Source organism: Poecilia formosa, unplaced genomic scaffold, assembly GCF_000485575.1.
Source record: "Poecilia formosa unplaced genomic scaffold, Poecilia_formosa-5.1.2 Scaffold67, whole genome shotgun sequence".
Lineage (NCBI taxonomy): Eukaryota > Metazoa > Chordata > Actinopteri > Cyprinodontiformes > Poeciliidae > Poecilia > Poecilia formosa.
Window position 1 is genome coordinate 450,746 of NW_006800006.1, and position 18,634 is coordinate 469,379.

Consider the following 18,634-nt stretch of genomic DNA (forward strand, 5'->3'; position numbering starts at 1 on the left):
ACAAAGCAGACATACTCCATATGAGTAGAAAAATCATAAGTGATAAAACTTTAGAGGCTCATTTGTGTTCATGGCTTTGGTTGGTTCAGAACATTAATTAAATTAATAATATTTTAATTTGGAAGAATTTAATTGCTTTTTTAATCATTTTTTTTCTTTTTAGAATTAAAAAAATAATAAGCATAGATGAGCATACTCTGTCAGACTGAATGATTATGAGATTAAAGTTGTTTTACAAATAAATGTCCACATATAGTCAGTAAATTATCTTTTACTGAGCAATAAGCTCAAAGATTTTGTTAGTCCTTTACTTTTTCTGTAAGCAAAAACATAACAACCAGTAAAAGGAGTTGTTTGTTTGTTTGTTTGTTTAATTCACTTTCTTTTACAATTATCTAAAAAAAAAAGCATGGGATTTGTTCATCATGTCCTATTTTGTTTTTAAAGTCAAATCACGGTACATAAATTTGATCCTGACGGTATTTACAAACATCATCCCAAAAATATTTCAACACCTAGTGTTGAAATATTCACCACAACGATTAGGTGAAGGCGTTGTGGTACCGAATGGGTCGGCTCTTTTAGTACAGTTGAGCCAAACGATCCGGATCCCAAAAACGGAGCCGAAATTCCCATCAATCCAGGCTAGCTGTGTGGAGATAGCGCGCTATGAAACAGAACAGTTTGTTTCCAGAACAGCACAATGACGAACAGTACGAAGTATGATAAATTAATATCGCTCCAACATGCTGCTAACATCACCAGCAGCTAGAACCGGGGCTTTCTGCTCCACGGTTATCGTCTTCATGGACAGAGGATAACATTAACGCCGCTGCGTGAGACTTCCCGAGTGGGCACGGATGGGATTAACTGGGCTAGCCGCAGCTAATGACGGTGCTGGCTGACTAGCTTCGCGGCTAACCGGTTTGCGTTTGCAGTCTTACTCAGGTACTGTTACCTCGTTTCTCCTTTATTTTGTTCGCTTTCGCTGTCCACCCAAACAACTGTAAAGTCCCACACACCCAGCCAAGTTTTAGCTTGCGCACATTAAAAATATTAACGTTAGACTAAAATTAGCTCATGTATGAGGCGAGGTTGTCATATTGCCAATGACATTGATCTGCTTAGTGAGCTTGGCTAGTATGGTCATCTAGCTCCCCAAGAAACAACACCCAGCTAAAGTTTAAAAAGACAACAGCAGAAGTAGAGAAAGCGTTTCGTCCAGCTGCCAAAGCTAAACCGCAGCCGTGTTAGCCTCTGGCCAGCATGCAGCTGGGCTTCGGGAGCTACTGAGTTTGTTTACATGCTGTTTGAAGTCCCTTAAACCCACTTTTCTGGGCACCTGTCGGAGCTTTTGCGTAAACACACATAAACATTCTGCGTTCTGTTTTATATATCCAAAACATTTCTGTAGTTTGTTATCGGCAGGGTTTGGTCATCTACTCCCAGGTGCCAGCTAAATTAGGTGAAACAAAATCCAAGTCACTCTTCTTGCTTGAATTAACAGAAGGAGAGCTTTTTAGATGATCGATATATATTAAGGCAGCTTTAAAGCATTTGATAAACCCGTTTGGGATAATTTATGGGACTCGTATCTTCTTTACTTAAAAAATAAAACACATCAAATGGACAAGACTAACACAAATGTGCGATGTTATGTAAGCAGTATTTATTCTGAAGTTTTGTAAGTCTGTAAACAAAGTCAAATGTGACCTCCTTCGACCAATATTCATAGCTGTCAGGACAAAAATGAATAAGGTCCGGAACATCAGAATACAGTGGATCTTTGCCAGTTTTAGTTTGAGATTATAGCTATAATCTTCCTGTATCCTCCATAGATTAACAGAATCCTGTATGTCACAGTTGGGATTAGAGATCCACCAATTGCAAAGTTTGTGACCAATCTCTCAACTCCAAAACTGTAGACTCTGACATAACAGTTTTAGCAAATAGTTTTTTTTTCTTGAAGGTATTTAAAATGTACATTTTCCTCACTTTTGTGTGTAAGAATTCAGTTCAGTTAAACAATACTTTTATTCATCCCAAACGGAAATTAAATGACTGAATGATAACTTCAAAATATCTTCAAAGAGTCGTTTTGGCTGGTAAAGCTGCACACAGGGAGGTTTTCCAGTAGCAGTCGGTCTCGTAACGAATCTGAAAGGGCCTCTGACTGAAGACTGTTGCTGTATGACTGCCTCGTGACTGCCATGACATGCTAACAGCAAAGCAGAGATAATATTCCACAGTAACATGTCATGGATAACACCTTCAGTTGTTAGCAAGGTATGCTAATCCACTTGGTTCACTTTTGCCGCTCCTCTTTAATGATTGATGGAAAGGAAGTTTTCAACTCTCTGCTCCTCTCTCTGCATCCATAAAGTTTCCTCTGAGATTTGGGGTCATAGTTCAGGTATTATTTGAGCTTTTCAGATGCTAATCAGCTGCTCCCAGTTGTAAAAACAATCTTTTGTTGCCCACGGTTATGCATCGTAGCAACTTTCTAAAAGTTAAAAAAAAAAAAAAAAAATTAGTTGTCTGTGTTACACAGTTAAACAGGATAATCTCAAAACAAACATGACATGAATAAAGAGGAGGACATTTTAGTATCTTAGCATGAATTGGGTGCTTTTAGCCGTACTGAACCAAAACAACAACAGCTTTGTGTGTACTCCCTGCAGAATGAAAGATGCTCATCTGAGCTTTGAGGTCTCCAATAAGCTAAACCCAACATTTTCCTTTCAGAAAGAACCGGGTCAAGCAGAACACTCTACTGTTCTGTTTGACCCAGAAGGGAGACATTCACCTTCCTGTCTGTCTCCCTGTTTAAGCCACTCAGTAATGAAAACCTGATTAGATTTTTTTTTTGTAGTGGCTAGCTTACAACGGATCAGGCTAGGCGAGTAGAACATCGATCCAGGTAAATCAGAATCGATCATGATGAAATAGTGCATACACTGAAAATTAGTAACTGGACCCACTTAAAAGTTGATAATTTTAGTATTGGGACTCAATTAAAATGAATCAACAGGTAATTGATTAATTGCAATTCATTTTAATCAAACAAAATAAGAACAATTTTCAATTCAAAAACCATGTATGCTGCTAAAAAGTTGAATAAATAGAAGTAAGAGCTCAATAACGGATATATTTATTGTTCCTTAAACTTTTTTAAGCTTGCGCATTAGATTTACGGGTGTACCAGAAACGAGAATACAAAGCTTCCGGCTTGGGACTTTTGTATGTTAAAAAAATAATGAAATAAAAGTAGATTAATTATGTAATTAATTAAAGTCTATGTAATGAATTAAAATATTTTACATTCTAACATGAGATTTCTGTATCATTCTGTGCAGCACACTCACAATGGTTCAATGAAAGTAATGGGTAAAAAAAAAATGCTGTTTGATTCGTGCCTACATCTACAAGGTTTTTATTTACTTAAAATCAAGAAAATTTATGAAGAACTTTGAAAATCCTCTTTATAAGACAGTGATAGAAAAACAGAGTGTCTTCAGTCAGAGGCTTCTTCATATTCACCGTAATACAGACCACTACAGGAGATCCTTCCTGCCTCCAGCTAGGAAGGATCTTGAATTAATATGATAAATTAACAACATTTAATTTTAACTTTGGGATCAATAAAGTATTTTTGAATTTGAATAGAATTTCTCCAAACAGTTCTCCTTTATTTCTCTATTTCTGAGTTTTTTTGGGGGGGAAATGTTAATAATATACTTGGAGGTGAACATGTGTATTATCTGGAGGAAATGTTAGTATAATATCTGCTGTGTTTAAAAGGTCAGCCATCGTTCTGTGATTTCTTACATAATTGTTTTATTTTATTTTTTCCTGCCTCTCAGTCAGCTGATAGCTCTCACCTGGAAATCGCCGGGCAGGATTCGCCGGGACCGCCATGCCTCCCAGGCCCTCTTCCGGAGAACTATGGGGGATGCACTTGATGCCCCCCAGCATCCTTGTGGACTGCCTGCTGCCAAACGGCATGATCCTCACGTTGGAGTGTCTCCGGGAGGCTACGCTCATTACGGTCAAACACGAGCTCTTCAAGGAAGCCAGGAAGTACCCGCTCTACCATCTGCTGCAGGAGGAGAGCTCCTACATCTTCGTCAGCGTCACGCAGGAGGCCGAGCGCGAGGAGTTTTACGACGAGACCAGGAGGTTGTGCGATCTCAGGCTCTTCCAGGCTTTCCTCAAAGTCATCGAGCCAGTGGGGAACAGAGAGGAGAAAATCCTCAACAGAGAAATAGGTGGGCTCCTGTCAGCGCTGCCGGGACACGCAGCATGTTGAGCAAGTGTCTGATTGCGATCTGTTCTCCGTTTATCTGCAGGCTTTGCCATCGGAATGCCCATATGCGAGTTTGATTTGGTAAAGGACTCCGAAGTGCAGGACTTCAGAAGGAACATTTTAAATGTTTGCAAAGAAGCCGTGGACCTCAGAGACAGCAACGGCCCCCACAGCAGAGCGCTGTACGTCTACCCGCCTAACGTGGAATCGTCTGCAGAGCTTCCCAGGCACATCTACAATAAACTAGATAAAGGTGAGACGCTCCACCGAGCGGTCACCGCATCCTGGAGAATTCAACACATCAGACACACTTTGCGTCCAGTGTCCTTTGTAGTTTCATTCATTTTGTAAATCTTTGGCCTTTTAATGTCAGTTTTTATCCTCTGTGATTTTTCTTAAAGGGGCATTATTATGCAAAATCTTTTTTTGATGTTTATATGACGTTATGTTGTTAACGTCATTTAAATGTTCCTGGAATGTTGCTTTGAATCATTCAGGTATGTTTGAGGAATCCTGGAATCTCCCATGGCAAATGGCATTATGTGTCTAGGAAGTAGATGAACCCTCATTGTTTTTTAAACCAGTGCCTGAGCGCTGGTTCATAAAAAGCACCATCTATTTACCCACAGCTCTGCCTTGGAGCTGGAGTCACAGAGCCAGTCTGAAATTTATGTTTCTAAAATTAAGGCTTTAAAATGTCATAAATTCATTAAAAATGTAAGTTGGGCTTAAATTTATCAATCACAGGTCTTACATTTTGCCATGGAAGGACTGCTTAATCTCGTATATCTTCACCTTCCTTAAAATGATGGCCTATGTGATTTTTGCCAAAAGATATCTTAGGTGGAAAAAAATCACTTTTGGCAAAAAAAAGTAAAAAGACTTAGAATGGTGACTATATGTATTTTTTTCTTGTTGGACTTTCCTGTCACACAAAAGTTTGTGTTGAACTCAGACATCTTTATTGTGTTCAGCAGGTGGTTGGTTGATGCCACCGGTAACTAGCTGTTAACGTACCCTGGATAGCTAGCTTGGCCAATTTCAAGGCATCAGATGCAAAGTCAAATTTCTTTTAAGTCATATTCGATATGTGCGTCATTTCCATAGCAACTGAAGGTAACATAGTCGGTTGATTGTGCTATTAAATGGCATTATGTGTCTAGGAAGTAGATGAACCCTCATTGTTTTTTAAAAAAAAGCTGAAATATAACAATTCAAAATGAACACTGGAAATTCCTGTTTTACAGAACAGCTTTTGCTGCGCTTTTTTTTCTATCCTTCAGGCCAGATTATCGTGGTGATCTGGGTCATCGTTTCGCCCAGCAACGACAAGCAGAAGTACACCCTGAAGATCAACCACGACAGCGTGCCCGAGCAGGTGATCGCCGAAGCCATCCGGAAGAAGACACGAAGCATGCTGCTCACTCAGGAGCAGCTGAAGATGTGCGTCCAGGAGTACCAGGGGAAGTACATCCTCAAAGTCTGCGGCTGTGACGAGTACTTACTGGAGAAATACCCTCTGAGTCAGTACAAGGTATCCCGCTCCGCGCTTTTCAGCATTCATTAACGGCTGAGTGGGAACTTTGAATTAGCTTCATTTCACCTCTCGCTGTGCTCTACAGTATATCCGCAGCTGCATCATGCTGGGAAGGATGCCCAACCTGATGCTGATGTCCAAAGAGAGCCTGTATTCCCAGCTGCCCATGGAGAACTTCACCATGCCGTCGTACGCCAGGCGGATCTCCACGGCGACGCCCTATATGAACGGCGAGACGGCCACCAAGTGTCTCTGGACAATCAATGGGACGCTGAGGATCAGGATCCTCTGCGCTACCTACGTCAATGTAAACATCAGAGACATAGACAAGGTAGAGCTGCTGATCTGTCTCTTCTTTTAGCAAATAAAAACCATTTTTGATAATCCCAACGAAGCTAAAATGATGGAAAGTTTCATGTCAGACAGCGAGGAAAAAAATGAGCATCTGTCTTTTTATGTAGTGTATGTAAACTTCTGGTTTCAGCTGTTTTTGTTAGTTTATTACCTGCTTCAACTTTCTCTCGTTTCCTACTGCAGATCTACGTCAGGACTGGGATCTACCATGGTGGGGAGCAGCTGTGCGACAACGTCAACACTCAGCGCGTCCCCTGCTCTAATCCCAGGTAAGGAGGCTGAACGAGAGCGCTTCATGTTCTGGGATTCTGCGCTGTGCTTCGACGTTAGCTGCATTTCTATTACAAACGTGCACAAAACTTTGTCAATATTCAGCAAATGTCAATAAAACACAAATTCACAATTGTGGCGCTTTATTAAATAAAAAATTTAGTTACGTGTGATTTAAATTGAAATCACGTGTTCATTGAAAAAGCTAATGCATTTTTCAATGCGTTATCTTTCCTTTTCTGTGGTGCACTGCGCTAAATTAATGATACCTACATCTCCAGGTCTCATTTTGTTAACGGAGTTGCTTGTTCGTTTCCTTCTGATTTCAGGTGGAACGAGTGGCTGACCTACGACATGTACGTCACAGAAATTCCCAGAGCCGCTCGACTCTGCCTCTCCATCTGCTCCGTCAAAGGAAGGAAGGGAGCTAAAGAGGTCAGCCAAGAAACTTCACACAGAAACTTTGACCCTGGGGGTTTTCTTGGTCATGAATGATTTGATCAAAGAATTGTTATCAATTGTTTTAGAATATGGATCTGGATGTGTGTGTATCTGCTTGAGCCACTGGCTGAATGTGGTCTAAGTGAACTTAATCCGTTTACCAGTTAGTCATTTTATCGGGCCTTTATGCGATAGAGAAATGGTTTGTCAAGTGGGGGTAAAATAGTCCATTTTTAAAGAAATTATTTTTTAAGAAGTAAAAATCTGAAAACATGGCATGCATTCAGCTGCCGGAGTCAGTTCTTTGCTTATAGAAGTTAAAATCTAGACACGCAGCAAAAGGGGATTGAACAAAGAACTTTGCAAAAAAATCTGAAACTTGTCCTGAATCCACAGAAAATGTGTGTAAACATCACCTTTCATGTGCTGCCACAGATTTTGAACCACATTTAAATCTGTACTTTGACTAGGCCGTTCCAACACCGGAATATGCTTCGATCTGTTGTAGTGCTGGCTGCATGCGTAGTAGGGCTGCACAGATTCAGAGTGGCCATTAAACTGTTTCAGATGTTGTAGAGGTTGGGATGTTGTCTTCTAAATGACAACCTGAGAGCCGGGTGACTTTTTTCCTTCCACTGAACATTCTTCACAATTTTTTTTGTTGGCCTGCTACATACAATAAAATGTCAAGAAAATACAAGAAAGTTTGTGATTGAGATTTAATATAATGTTTTGCAACGCTGTCTGTATGTCTCAATGAACGTATATACTAGCATATAAAAGGAATTTGAAAAGATAAAATATGGATTTATGTTCTGCGTAAATCTCTTTAGGTGAAAACAAGAAGAGTCAAATTCATGAATCGATTTTTCATAATTTAAGGAGCGGCTCAGACGGGCCTTTGTTTTTGGATGGGCTGTAGTTTTCCACTGTGGAATGAAAGGAGCTAAAGATACGCTGCCAGTTATCTGCAGCTCTTTTTTCCTCCACCGTCTCACCGCAATAAATTACTGTCAGGACGTTCGAAAGCAACACATAACAACCTTTCTGTGTTTTGCTGGCCTGCTTTTCATTCAGACACTCATTTTGACAAAAGTCTCTATACGTTTAACATCTGTTCCACCTCAGAGCCGACCATCCCGCTCCAATCAGAAGCCAATAAAAGGAGAGGTGTTTTAATGTTTGAATGTTTAAACAGGGATTGTGCTCCGTAGCCCCGAGCCAGAGCCGTTTGGAAACATTTTCCTACTTATCTCGTCATCGGCATTTTTCCTGCAGGAGCATTGTCCCCTGGCCTGGGGCAACATCAACCTGTTTGACTACACACACACGCTGGTAGCGGGGAAGATGGCTCTCAACCTGTGGCCAGTCCCACACGGCCTGGAGGATCTGCTCAACCCCATCGGTGTCACAGGCTCCAACCCCAACAAGGTGAGCGCTCAGCGGTACGGTTCTTTGACCTCTGGATACAGTTATAAGTCTGACCTTATCCGTAGCGTTTGTTTTGAAAGAAATGGAAATGATGTGCATAAATGTGATCTTTTCATGTCTTTTACGACGTATCGGCTGCTTACATTTGAGCCTGATGACTGGATTTTTCAAAGCTGGCCTTAAAGAGGCAGTATTATGTAAAACTGACCTTTTTTAGCTTTACATCATGTTGTAATGTTATTCCCTCATCAAAAACATACCTGGAGTGTTGCCTTGATGTTTGTTTAATCTCCCATAGCAACCATTCAGCTGTGAAAACACCTGGGTGGACCTAGCCCCGCCTTTGAGAAAGAAGCTCCTCCTCTGAGTTGCAGTTTCCAAGCTTCAGAGCTTCTGCATTGCAGATTTCTCCACTCAGCTCCTTCAGACTAGTCAGCAGCAATTAGCAAACACTTGGTGGAACTGAGCACCTGCTCAGCTTATTATACGAGCTACTTCTCAGTGCAACGCTGGTAAAAATGTAGTTAAAGATTTAATTGAGGAGCCATGTTGTGATGACTTCCTGAAGGAGAACGAGCAGGGGCTTCTTAAAGAGACAGTTGCTCAATTTCAAGGCGTTAAATTAGGAAGTCAAGTTTCTTTTAAGTCATATTTTATATATACAGCATTTTTATAACAACTTAAGGAAACATATTTACTTGATTGTGCTATAAAATGATACGATGTGGCTGGAAAACACATAATGCTGACCTTTAATGAGTGACCCGTTGACGCAGACACCTGTCTGACTGTAGTGAACTCCCTGATTGAGCCCCTTCCCCCTCCCTCACACAGGAAACCCCTTGCTTGGAGCTGGAGTTCGACCACTTCAGCTGCCCAGTCAAGTTCCCTGACATGAGCATGATCGAGGATCACGCCAACTGGAACATTTCCCGGGAGCTCGGCTTTAATTACTCACACCCTGGCCTGGTAAGATAATAACGTCAGGAGAAGCTGGCAAACGCAGGACCGTACGGTAGATTCAGCGTGTTGGTGAAGGAGTTTGGGGTATTAAAGTGTTTGACATCTGGTTTCCGCAGAGCAACAGATTGGCACGGGACAAACCCCTGACTGAGAGCGATAATGAGCAGCTGCGCCAAGTGTGTAACCGGGACCCTCTGTCTGAGATCACTGAGCAGGAGAAGGACTTTTTGTGGAGTCACAGGTACATCTATCTGTCTGTGCTCCACATTGATGGGTTAGAAATCGTCTGGTAACCAGTTTTCATTGGTCACCAGTGGTCTTTGGTGTGGAAATCCGCAGCTGTGTTCAGTTCAATTCTAAAGGCGTTTTTCAGTGAAACATGGCAGAACGCCATGAGGGAGTTGGACCTCAAGCTTTAGGTTCTGGTGGAAAAACCCGTTCTGTTCGTCATGCAGCTTCTTTCAGGGATGGACCGCTTTGAACATTTGGGCTGATATCAACAACTGATATGAACATATTTATGGCCAATGCCTGATATTTACCAGTGTAACATTTATATGTTATCTCTTTTGATATGGCGCTTGTTATGTTTCTTTTTAGTTTGATTTTATATTCGTACTTCCACCCCATGTCCTTGTCAAGTTACCTGCTGCTGTTGACTTTCAGTCGCCGAGTTTTCATTGACAATATAATTTGATATTTTTGCCAATAAATGTGCGTAATAGAAACACTGCAATTTTGAAAAAACTTTTGCCGTTAAAATGTTTTGCTGCTAGGAGGAGGTGGTATCGAAATTGGTTTATTTCTCAAAACTGCAATGGAAACACTGTTCACATCGCACAAATCACATGACCAACAACCAGATGGTGCCACTGGCGCAAAGCAGGAAGAAACCGGCAACAGGAAGTGGTTAGACGATCGTGGCAGGTCGTGTTTGATAATGACTTGTCGCGTGAACCAATTTATTCACGTGAGTTCAGTTGCCTTTTTTATTCAATGGAATTAGACAGTTAAATTTTTAACTTGTGTATGAAAAAAAATTACTTGCTTACAGTTCTAAAAGCTGGCTAAAATCTGAATCTTACAACTCGGAAATTAACCACAAAATCTTTGCTCTGTTTTTCTTTTTTTTCCTTTTTTTTTTTTTCTTTGAATGATGGAAAATACTTCAAGTTGCCCATGTGGGACTAACCTCAAACCTTCTTTTATTCCAGACATTACTGCATCAACATCCCAGATATCCTTCCCAAGATCCTCCTGGCTGTGAAGTGGAACTCCAGAGACGAGGTCGCGCAGGTGAGTGGACATCCTCACACGCGGACAGACCCAATCGGCTGGAGACGTTTCAGACAGTCTGAGTTTAAACCCTTTTTACTTCTTTGTAAATCCCAGATGTATTGCCTTCTCAAAGACTGGCCTGCCATTAAGCCAGAACAAGCCATGGAGTTGCTGGACTGCAACTTCCCCGACCCCATGATCCGAGAGTTCGCCGTGAAGTGCCTTGAGAAATATCTAACCGACGACAAACTGTCGCAGTACCTCATCCAGCTGGTCCAGGTGAGTCAGGCGGAGGAGAACCGGGTCCCTGCCGCGTCGCCGTCACCAGGAGCCGAGGAGCAGGACGATGAAGTTGGTTTTCCACGTTGTCTGTGTCCAGGTTCTGAAGTATGAGCAGTACCTGGACAACCCGCTCGCACGCTTCCTGCTGAAAAAGGCTTTGACCAATCAGAGGATAGGACACTTCTTCTTCTGGCACTTAAAGTGAGTTCATTTCTGCCTGGGAGTATGCGAACAATTAATTGCACAATAAATAAAAAACAAGCTCTGTAATTTCCGAAGGGCAGTTTTGTTTACAAAGTTTTTATAATCCATTACATTTATGTTTTTTTTAACCTTCACATTTTTTATTTTCTCTTTATTTGGTGTTTTTGGTTGTGTTTTATATTTTGGACATTTTAAATGTTTTCCAGGTTTTGGAGTGATCTGTGGAAACTTAAACTTTTTTAGTTTTTGAGAGAATAAACTTGCATTATTATGCTGTTATCAATATATTAGTTGAAAATGGTCTCAAAATGACATTATTATCATTTGTCCAGACCCATACATGTTTTATGTTTCAGATTTTTGATATACAGATTTCATAAAACTTTTGTTTATTGTTGAGCAGGTAAAACAAAAAAATTGCAAATAACTCAATTTTGCATTTTTTATTTAATCAATTTTGCATTGTTAACCGTATCATTTACAGTTTGTTGAGATACATTTCTTGTTATTGCTGCCAGGATAAATTCCTATTAAAATCTGTCCGTATTGTCGGTATTATTTGTACTACTTTCTAGAAAAAGTAGATTATTAATAAATATTGATAAACTTGAAAACATCATTTAATGCAGTTACTGTGTGCAGTTTAATGTGACTGGCGTCCAAAAAGTGGAAAGTTTTCCAAGGGCAGTATTTGTGTTTGTGGGGCTACGACTGCTGTGACACATTGCTGCAGCCATACCATTTCCTTAAAAAGAAGTAAGAAATTGTTCTTATGGTCATTTTATCATTATCACAATCATACCACAAAATATCATAATGAAACTTTAAGTCCACATCATCCCCCTGTAGTTGAAATTTGCTAGTTTTCGAGTCTGGGGCCAAAAATTTGGGCAAAATTAGATTTTTTGAAAGTGACCTAGCGATCCGATGATAGTTTTTCAAATCATCCGTCTATGATGTCCCGCTAAACATGATGGCATCATCACCTAACTTCCTAAAACTTCCTCTTTTTTTTTTTCCTTGTGTGTGTGAAGATCAGAGATGCACAACAAGACGGTGAGCCAGCGCTTCGGCCTCCTGCTGGAGTCGTACTGCCGGGCATGCGGCATGTATCTGAAGCACCTGAGCCGGCAGGTGGAGGCCATGGAGAAGCTCATCAATCTCACCGACCTGCTCAAGCAGGAGAAAAAAGACGAGGCGCAGAAGGTAACCCGACAGCTGGCAGCTGCTTCCCTTTCATCCTCGCTGGGTGCGGGTTCATCCTCCGCAACATCTGGACCGACCCGGAGACAGAGCTGCCACGAGAGTGTTAGATCTCCGCTAACTGGAGGATAGACGCTTCTTGAATGGGAACAGTAAATATTATTAGATTTGTCCAGGCTTCGGCATATTGAATATTCATTGAATATTGAACATTGAATATTCTTAGCCTCACCCCACACTAGGCTAGGCGGGGGTAATACCAAGTTTTCACACTCTTCACACAAAAATATAAAACAAGAATGTATGACATGATTAGATTTTTGAACTGCATGATGTTATGAAAAAAATCATGCATTAATATTGGCAAATATTGCGATATCAAGAGCATTATATGTTGGTTTTCTCTCCATCTTTCTAGTCCATTCTTCCAACTCTGAAGTTTAGCATTTTTACAGTAGTTTGAGCTTTTGCTGCTGTGAGGCTTGGGATTGGAGACATGGACTGAAAGTTTGATCACAATATTTTGTGGTACTATTGCAGTAACGATAAAAGTGACAGTACAAACTATTAACTACTTCTTTTTTATAATGGCTGTGACTGCATGCCACAGCAATTACAGACCCACAAACACAAATGCAGCACTTGAAAAAAATTCCCATTTATTAAGAGCTTGTTTAGGACACCAGTCACATAAAGAGGTGTGATTTGTATTGCTCAATTGGATTTAATCATGTTTTCAAATTCATTGTTATTCATTAATACTCTTATCAAATAAACAGAGGAGAAAATACTGAAACCGACAATTCAGACAGTTTTGGTTGTTTTTTTCATCATTAATTTGAATTTATTATGACGGTGATAAATCTAAATTCTTATAAGAAATTTATCACGATAAATGATTCACAATACAATAAATGCCCACCTCTACATGAGACTCTGTCCTACTGGTTTAATATTACATTAGCATAAAAAAAAAAACTTCAGCAATTGTAAAATATGTTGGCCAACAAATACTTCTCTCCAAACAATTCTTTGCAATATGATATCGAAGTGACAATGTATTTGCAGTATATTGTTCTAATTATTTTAATTTCAAATGGATAACAGTTATTCCACTGCTAAAATAATATACCATATTTTTCGGACTATAAGTCCAGTTAGTCACAAAATGTGGTATGAAGTGAAAAAACATCCACCAGATGCACCGGAGCATAAGTCACATGTATTTAGAAATTGTTGAAGTTGAGCGGAGCTTCGTCCATGTTGATGATCTGATCTGGTGACACGTTGAGTTTAGTTGCTTTTCAACAAACTCACAATAAAAACACAAGGTCACCCAGTATATTTGTGTAGTTTCTTGTTCAGACATCTTAGCACACATAGAATAAGACAAACTAACTTACAAGTAATTTTTCAGCAAGATATACTAGCATATTTTAGCTAATAATGCTTTAATATATATTTTTTTAAAGTACTAGTTCCACTGATTATTATTTCATTCATAACATGAAAAAAACCCATCTTGTTGTAAATGAAATAATCTCCCAGTGGAACTCGTACTTTCATATATTAAGGAATTATTTACTTAAAACGAGCTACTATATTTTGCTGAAAAATTACTTTCAAGTTAGTTGTTTTGTATTCAAGTGTGCAAAGACATTTTCACTAGAAACTAGACTAAAAAAAAACTTGGCAAGATTTAGTGTTTTTACAGTGTGTGGGCTTTGGCTTGGACGTCTTCCTAGGCACACAATTATGGCTGTAGGAAATGCGCTTCTAGTATTTCCCTCAGCTCTAATCGCAGCCTTTAAATGCGCATGAGAGAAGTCGCATGAAAAGCTGCTGTTGCAGCCTTTAGGCTTACCTCCACTTTTGCTCACATCTTCTTGTGAAAGTCAGCTCCCTGTAACGAGGATGTCTGTGTCTGTGACACCGTTCTGCTTTCTGTGCTTACTTGTGTCCAAACTCCGAGCTGCGGCTGCCAAAGCGGATTGTCCTGATTGTGTCCCAGCCAAGTGGAGCTGCGGATCAGGAGAGGATGTGTGCAACACTTCTCTTTTATTCGTGAAATATATCTGAACGCAGATCAGCTGCCAAACTCAGATTTTTGGCTTCATGAAACTGTTAACTGTAGTTATATTTTTAATTATTTGTAGCTCATAATCTTACAATCAACACTATGGCTGTAATCCTCACATATGGCCACCAGGGGGTGCATTCTCATACAAAAAAGAAAAAAAAATCAATGTGTTGTAGACGGTAAATGTTGCAGATGAGTTTGAGCCGTAGCGTTTACATCAGAGTTATGGAAGTGACTGATTTCTCTTTCATCTCCTAAAAGGTCCAAATGAAGTTTCTGGTCGAGCAGATGAAGAGGCCTGACTACATGGATGCACTACAAAGCTTTACCTCTCCGCTCAACCCGGCACATCAGCTGGGAAACCTCCGGTACGCCCTCTGACCTCTCACAGCGAAACAGCACACCGGTCTGCAGTTTAAGGCTGAAACGATTAATCGGATTAATGGAGGTTAATTGGATTAATTGTGATTAATCCAATTAACCTCTGATCAACTGATCTGATTAATCGGATCAGTCGTGATTAATTGGATTAATCATGATTAATCAAATTAATTGTGATTAATGCTTTTTTTTAATTAATTCTGATTAGTTGATTTATTGTGATTAATCAGATCAGTTGTAATTAATCATTTTACCCAAAACATCAACATTTTGCACTAGAGATAAAAAAAATATTTGTAAAAATATTCTACTTAGAACTCCTCAAGTGCCAGTTTTAGCTTCGCATGGTTCAAATTCTGTAAAAAAAAAAAAAAAAAAAGTAAAAATTAAAAATATGTTGGATGTAATTTTTTAGCAGCAGACCCACCTTACTTGAAATGATCAAACGTTCACTAAAGGAATGCTAAGTGATTGCATGTTGGGCAATAAAATGTTTTTCTTATTTAAAAAAGAATAAATATTTGTGTCTTTTTAATGTGTTCCTAATATTGTATAAAAAAAGGTTAAGTGATCAAATTAAAAATCTGCAAAATGAGCAAATTTTTCATCTGATTAATCAATTTCTAAAGTAAATATTGTTTATGTGATTTGGGGACATAATGACATAATGCAGACGTACAGTAAGTTCTACAGCCGCAGCACTCATGAGGAGAGACTGAATAGTTCTGAAAAGCCGACTGTTTTTTCTTGGTTTTTCACTGAAAAATGTTTCTTTCAGCCTGGAGGAATGTCGGATGATGTCATCGGCAAAGCGACCTCTCTGGCTGAACTGGGAAAACCCGGACATGATGTCCGAACTTCTCTTCCAGAACAACGAAATCATCTTCAAAAATGGAGACGGTGAGTCCTGCCTCTCTTGCTCTCTCTCACTCGGTGCAGCATCCAGTTAAATCCTGCAGGGTGTGTCACAGCGCATGCACACACACACGCACACACACACACACACACGTACACACATATCCATCTCCCCTGCTCTTTTAGAAGCGTGTCTGATTCACACTCGGCTGCAGCTCGTGTGAGATCGGCCTGACTTTAACGACTCCGCTCCCACAAAGAGCGGCGCAGAGCTGCTGATCAAAGCGGCTAATATTCAGTTGTTCACCTCGGTGCTTCCGCAGATCTGAGGCAGGACATGCTGACGCTGCAGATCATTAGGATAATGGAGAACATCTGGCAGAACCAGGGCCTTGATCTCAGGTAGGCCGCTCACTTCCTCATGACAGCGGGAGACGCAGGCACACGCTTTCAGTCCCGTTTCTTTTTATTTTTTTTTATTTTTATTTTTTCTACATGCTGGCAGACTCGTCTGTCCCTCCCATTCTGTGAACAAGCCTGTCATCTCTGTCTGCGTTTCCGTGTTTTTCTCTCAGGATGCTGCCGTACGGCTGCCTGTCTATCGGCGACTGCGTGGGGTTGATCGAAGTGGTGAGGAACTCTCACACCATCATGCAGATCCAGTGCAAAGGAGGCCTGAAGGGGGCGCTGCAGTTCAACAGCCACGCTCTGCACCAGTGGCTCAAGGATAAGAACAAGGGGGAAATGTGAGCAGCGGAAAAACTTGATATGTAGAAAGTATTCACACCCTTTAAATCGTTTTTAATGTTTGTTCACACACAAACTTATTGGATTTTATATGACGGAACAACAGGAAGTGGTTCACACTGTGAAGGAAAGCCACACTTTCTATCTGATTGAACAAGATTTAGCACAGATTCTTAATTACATTTAGGTCTGAGCTTAGACTAGGCCGTTTTAACACATTAATGTGCGTTGATCTGACTTGTAGCTCTGGCTTGTATGTTGCCCTGCTGTAAGTTGAACCTCTGCCCGTTAGTTCCAGCTAAAGACAAAGGCATCCCCACAGCATGATGCTGTCACCACCATGTTTTGGACCCAATTTGATCAGCTGAGCAGCCACTTCCACGTGTTTGTGCCATTACAAATCAATTTTATCGATTGATGAGATTTTCTGTTTACGTTTTTGGAAAGTATATAAAAAAATTGTAACAATTGAAATAAAAAGCAAGTTTTTAAAAATATTTTCTGATATTTTAAGAAATAGTTACAACTTTGTTCTCATAATGTTGGGACTTTTGTCGTACGACTTTTTTTCTCACATTTTCCCGACTTTATTCTCTTAATATTGTGACGTCAATCTCGTACGACTTTTTCTTACAATCTTAATTTTTTCTCTTAATTTTTTGTTTCTTAGCATAATACTCGTGGATGTTAATGCGACACAACTTTGATTTGATTTATTTATTTTTTATCTTATTTTAACCACATTATTCCTTTACTTTCATAGTGATGCTTTGCTTTGTGTTGGTCTGCCACCTAAAATTCTAATGTGAAAAAAATTTAATTTGGTGTGAATACTTTTGCAAGCCATTTTGCACCACAAAGACACCAACAGCTTGAATTGAACGATTTATTTGGTTGTTATTTATTTTTTCCCTCTGTTAGGTACGACCAGGCCATCGATCTGTTCACCCGGTCGTGCGCCGGCTACTGCGTCGCCACCTTCATCCTCGGCATTGGAGACAGACACAACAGCAACATCATGGTGAAAGACGACGGACAGGTGGGAAAACCTCTTTTTGTTCTCAGGTGCACCTAAAAACTCCCTGTTTTTTTTTTTTTGTTTTGTTTTGTTTGTTGTTTTTTTTGTAATGATCAAACATTACTGCTGTGCGTTCGCAGCTGTTCCACATAGACTTTGGCCATTTCCTCGACCACAAAAAGAAGAAGTTCGGGTACAAGAGAGAGCGGGTCCCGTTTGTTCTCACGCAGGACTTCTTGATCGTCATCAGCAAAGGAACGCAGGAGTGTACAAAAACCAGAGAGTTCGAAAGGTGAGACTGCTGGAGTGGATCGAATGGGAGCGGTCCGGGACGCAGACATGGGGGAATTTATCGGCAGCTCTGGGAAAGATGAAAAGCACAATTAGCCTTTCTTCCAGCAGCAGAATATCAAACTGAAACAATAAGGAAAATCCAGCTTTTAATTTTGAGAACATTTATCTACTGGAGACAAAAACAATTCTTTTATTGTCCAATGAACTAATTGTTTTATTGCTTATTGTGACCCCTGCCCACCCTGCTCACCAACCCTCTCAGGTTCCAGGAGATGTGCTACAAGGCCTACCTGGCCATCCGGCAGCACGCCAACCTCTTCATCAACCTGTTCTCCATGATGCTGGGCTCGGGCATGCCAGAGCTGCAGTCGTTCGACGACATCGCCTACATCAGGAAGACCCTGGCCCTGGACAAGTCTGAGCAGGAGGCGCTCGACTACTTCATGAAGCAGATGAACGACGCCCATCACGGCGGCTGGACCACCAAGATGGACTGGATCTTCCACACCATCCGCCAGCACGCCATGAACTGAGAGGACTCTGCATGAACTGAGAGGACTCCATTTCCTTCCCAAAACCACGTGAAGGTCTGGTTATAGCCGCTGAGCTAGACAACAAAAACAAAGATGCTTTAAAAAAAAAAAAAAGCCTGCATTGAAGACAAAACGAACACCTAAAAGCATCTATTAATCCAAGTCGAGATATTCTTTCCCCTTAATGATGACTTTGAGAAGCAACGGTGACGTTTCTCATACAAACAGAATGAGTAGAGGGAACCTGAACGGCGCTGATCTTTATATATATATATATATATATATATATGTATATGTGTGTGTGTGTGTGTGTACACATACAGACACAAAAGAATATTTTCTTACTTTTTATTCCTTCCCGTACATCTCCAATCATCAGCCAGAGCTTTCCCTGAAGACGACCTGACTGAAGCGTTTTCTACTACCTTGTTTTGATGAAGGTGACCCCGACCCCGAA

General features: G+C 40.4%; 1 protein-coding gene across 2 annotated transcripts; it reads left to right on the forward strand.

Moving 5' to 3' along the window:
- Nucleotides 1-618: 618 nt before the first annotated feature.
- LOC103139967 (phosphatidylinositol 4,5-bisphosphate 3-kinase catalytic subunit alpha isoform) lies at nucleotides 619-18,300 on the forward strand. 2 transcript variants are annotated; one of them, XM_007554859.2, is made up of 21 exons: nucleotides 619-948; nucleotides 3,864-4,268; nucleotides 4,350-4,559; nucleotides 5,590-5,840; nucleotides 5,929-6,174; nucleotides 6,381-6,466; nucleotides 6,797-6,902; nucleotides 8,187-8,339; nucleotides 9,174-9,308; nucleotides 9,419-9,543; nucleotides 10,517-10,598; nucleotides 10,695-10,859; nucleotides 10,960-11,063; nucleotides 12,101-12,272; nucleotides 14,611-14,717; nucleotides 15,509-15,630; nucleotides 15,909-15,987; nucleotides 16,161-16,331; nucleotides 17,254-17,371; nucleotides 17,491-17,642; nucleotides 17,907-18,177. In XM_007554859.2, exons 2-21 carry the CDS (start codon nucleotides 3,917-3,919, stop codon nucleotides 18,175-18,177), a joined length of 3,207 nt encoding a protein of 1,068 aa, XP_007554921.1. In that variant the 5' UTR covers nucleotides 619-948; nucleotides 3,864-3,916. The 2 variants fall into 2 exon arrangements, with proteins under 2 accessions (XP_007554921.1, XP_016528395.1); XM_016672909.1 differs by lacking the exon at nucleotides 619-948 and having other exon boundaries at nucleotides 3,917-4,268; nucleotides 17,907-18,300.
- The last annotated feature ends 334 nt before the right edge of the window (nucleotides 18,301-18,634 follow it).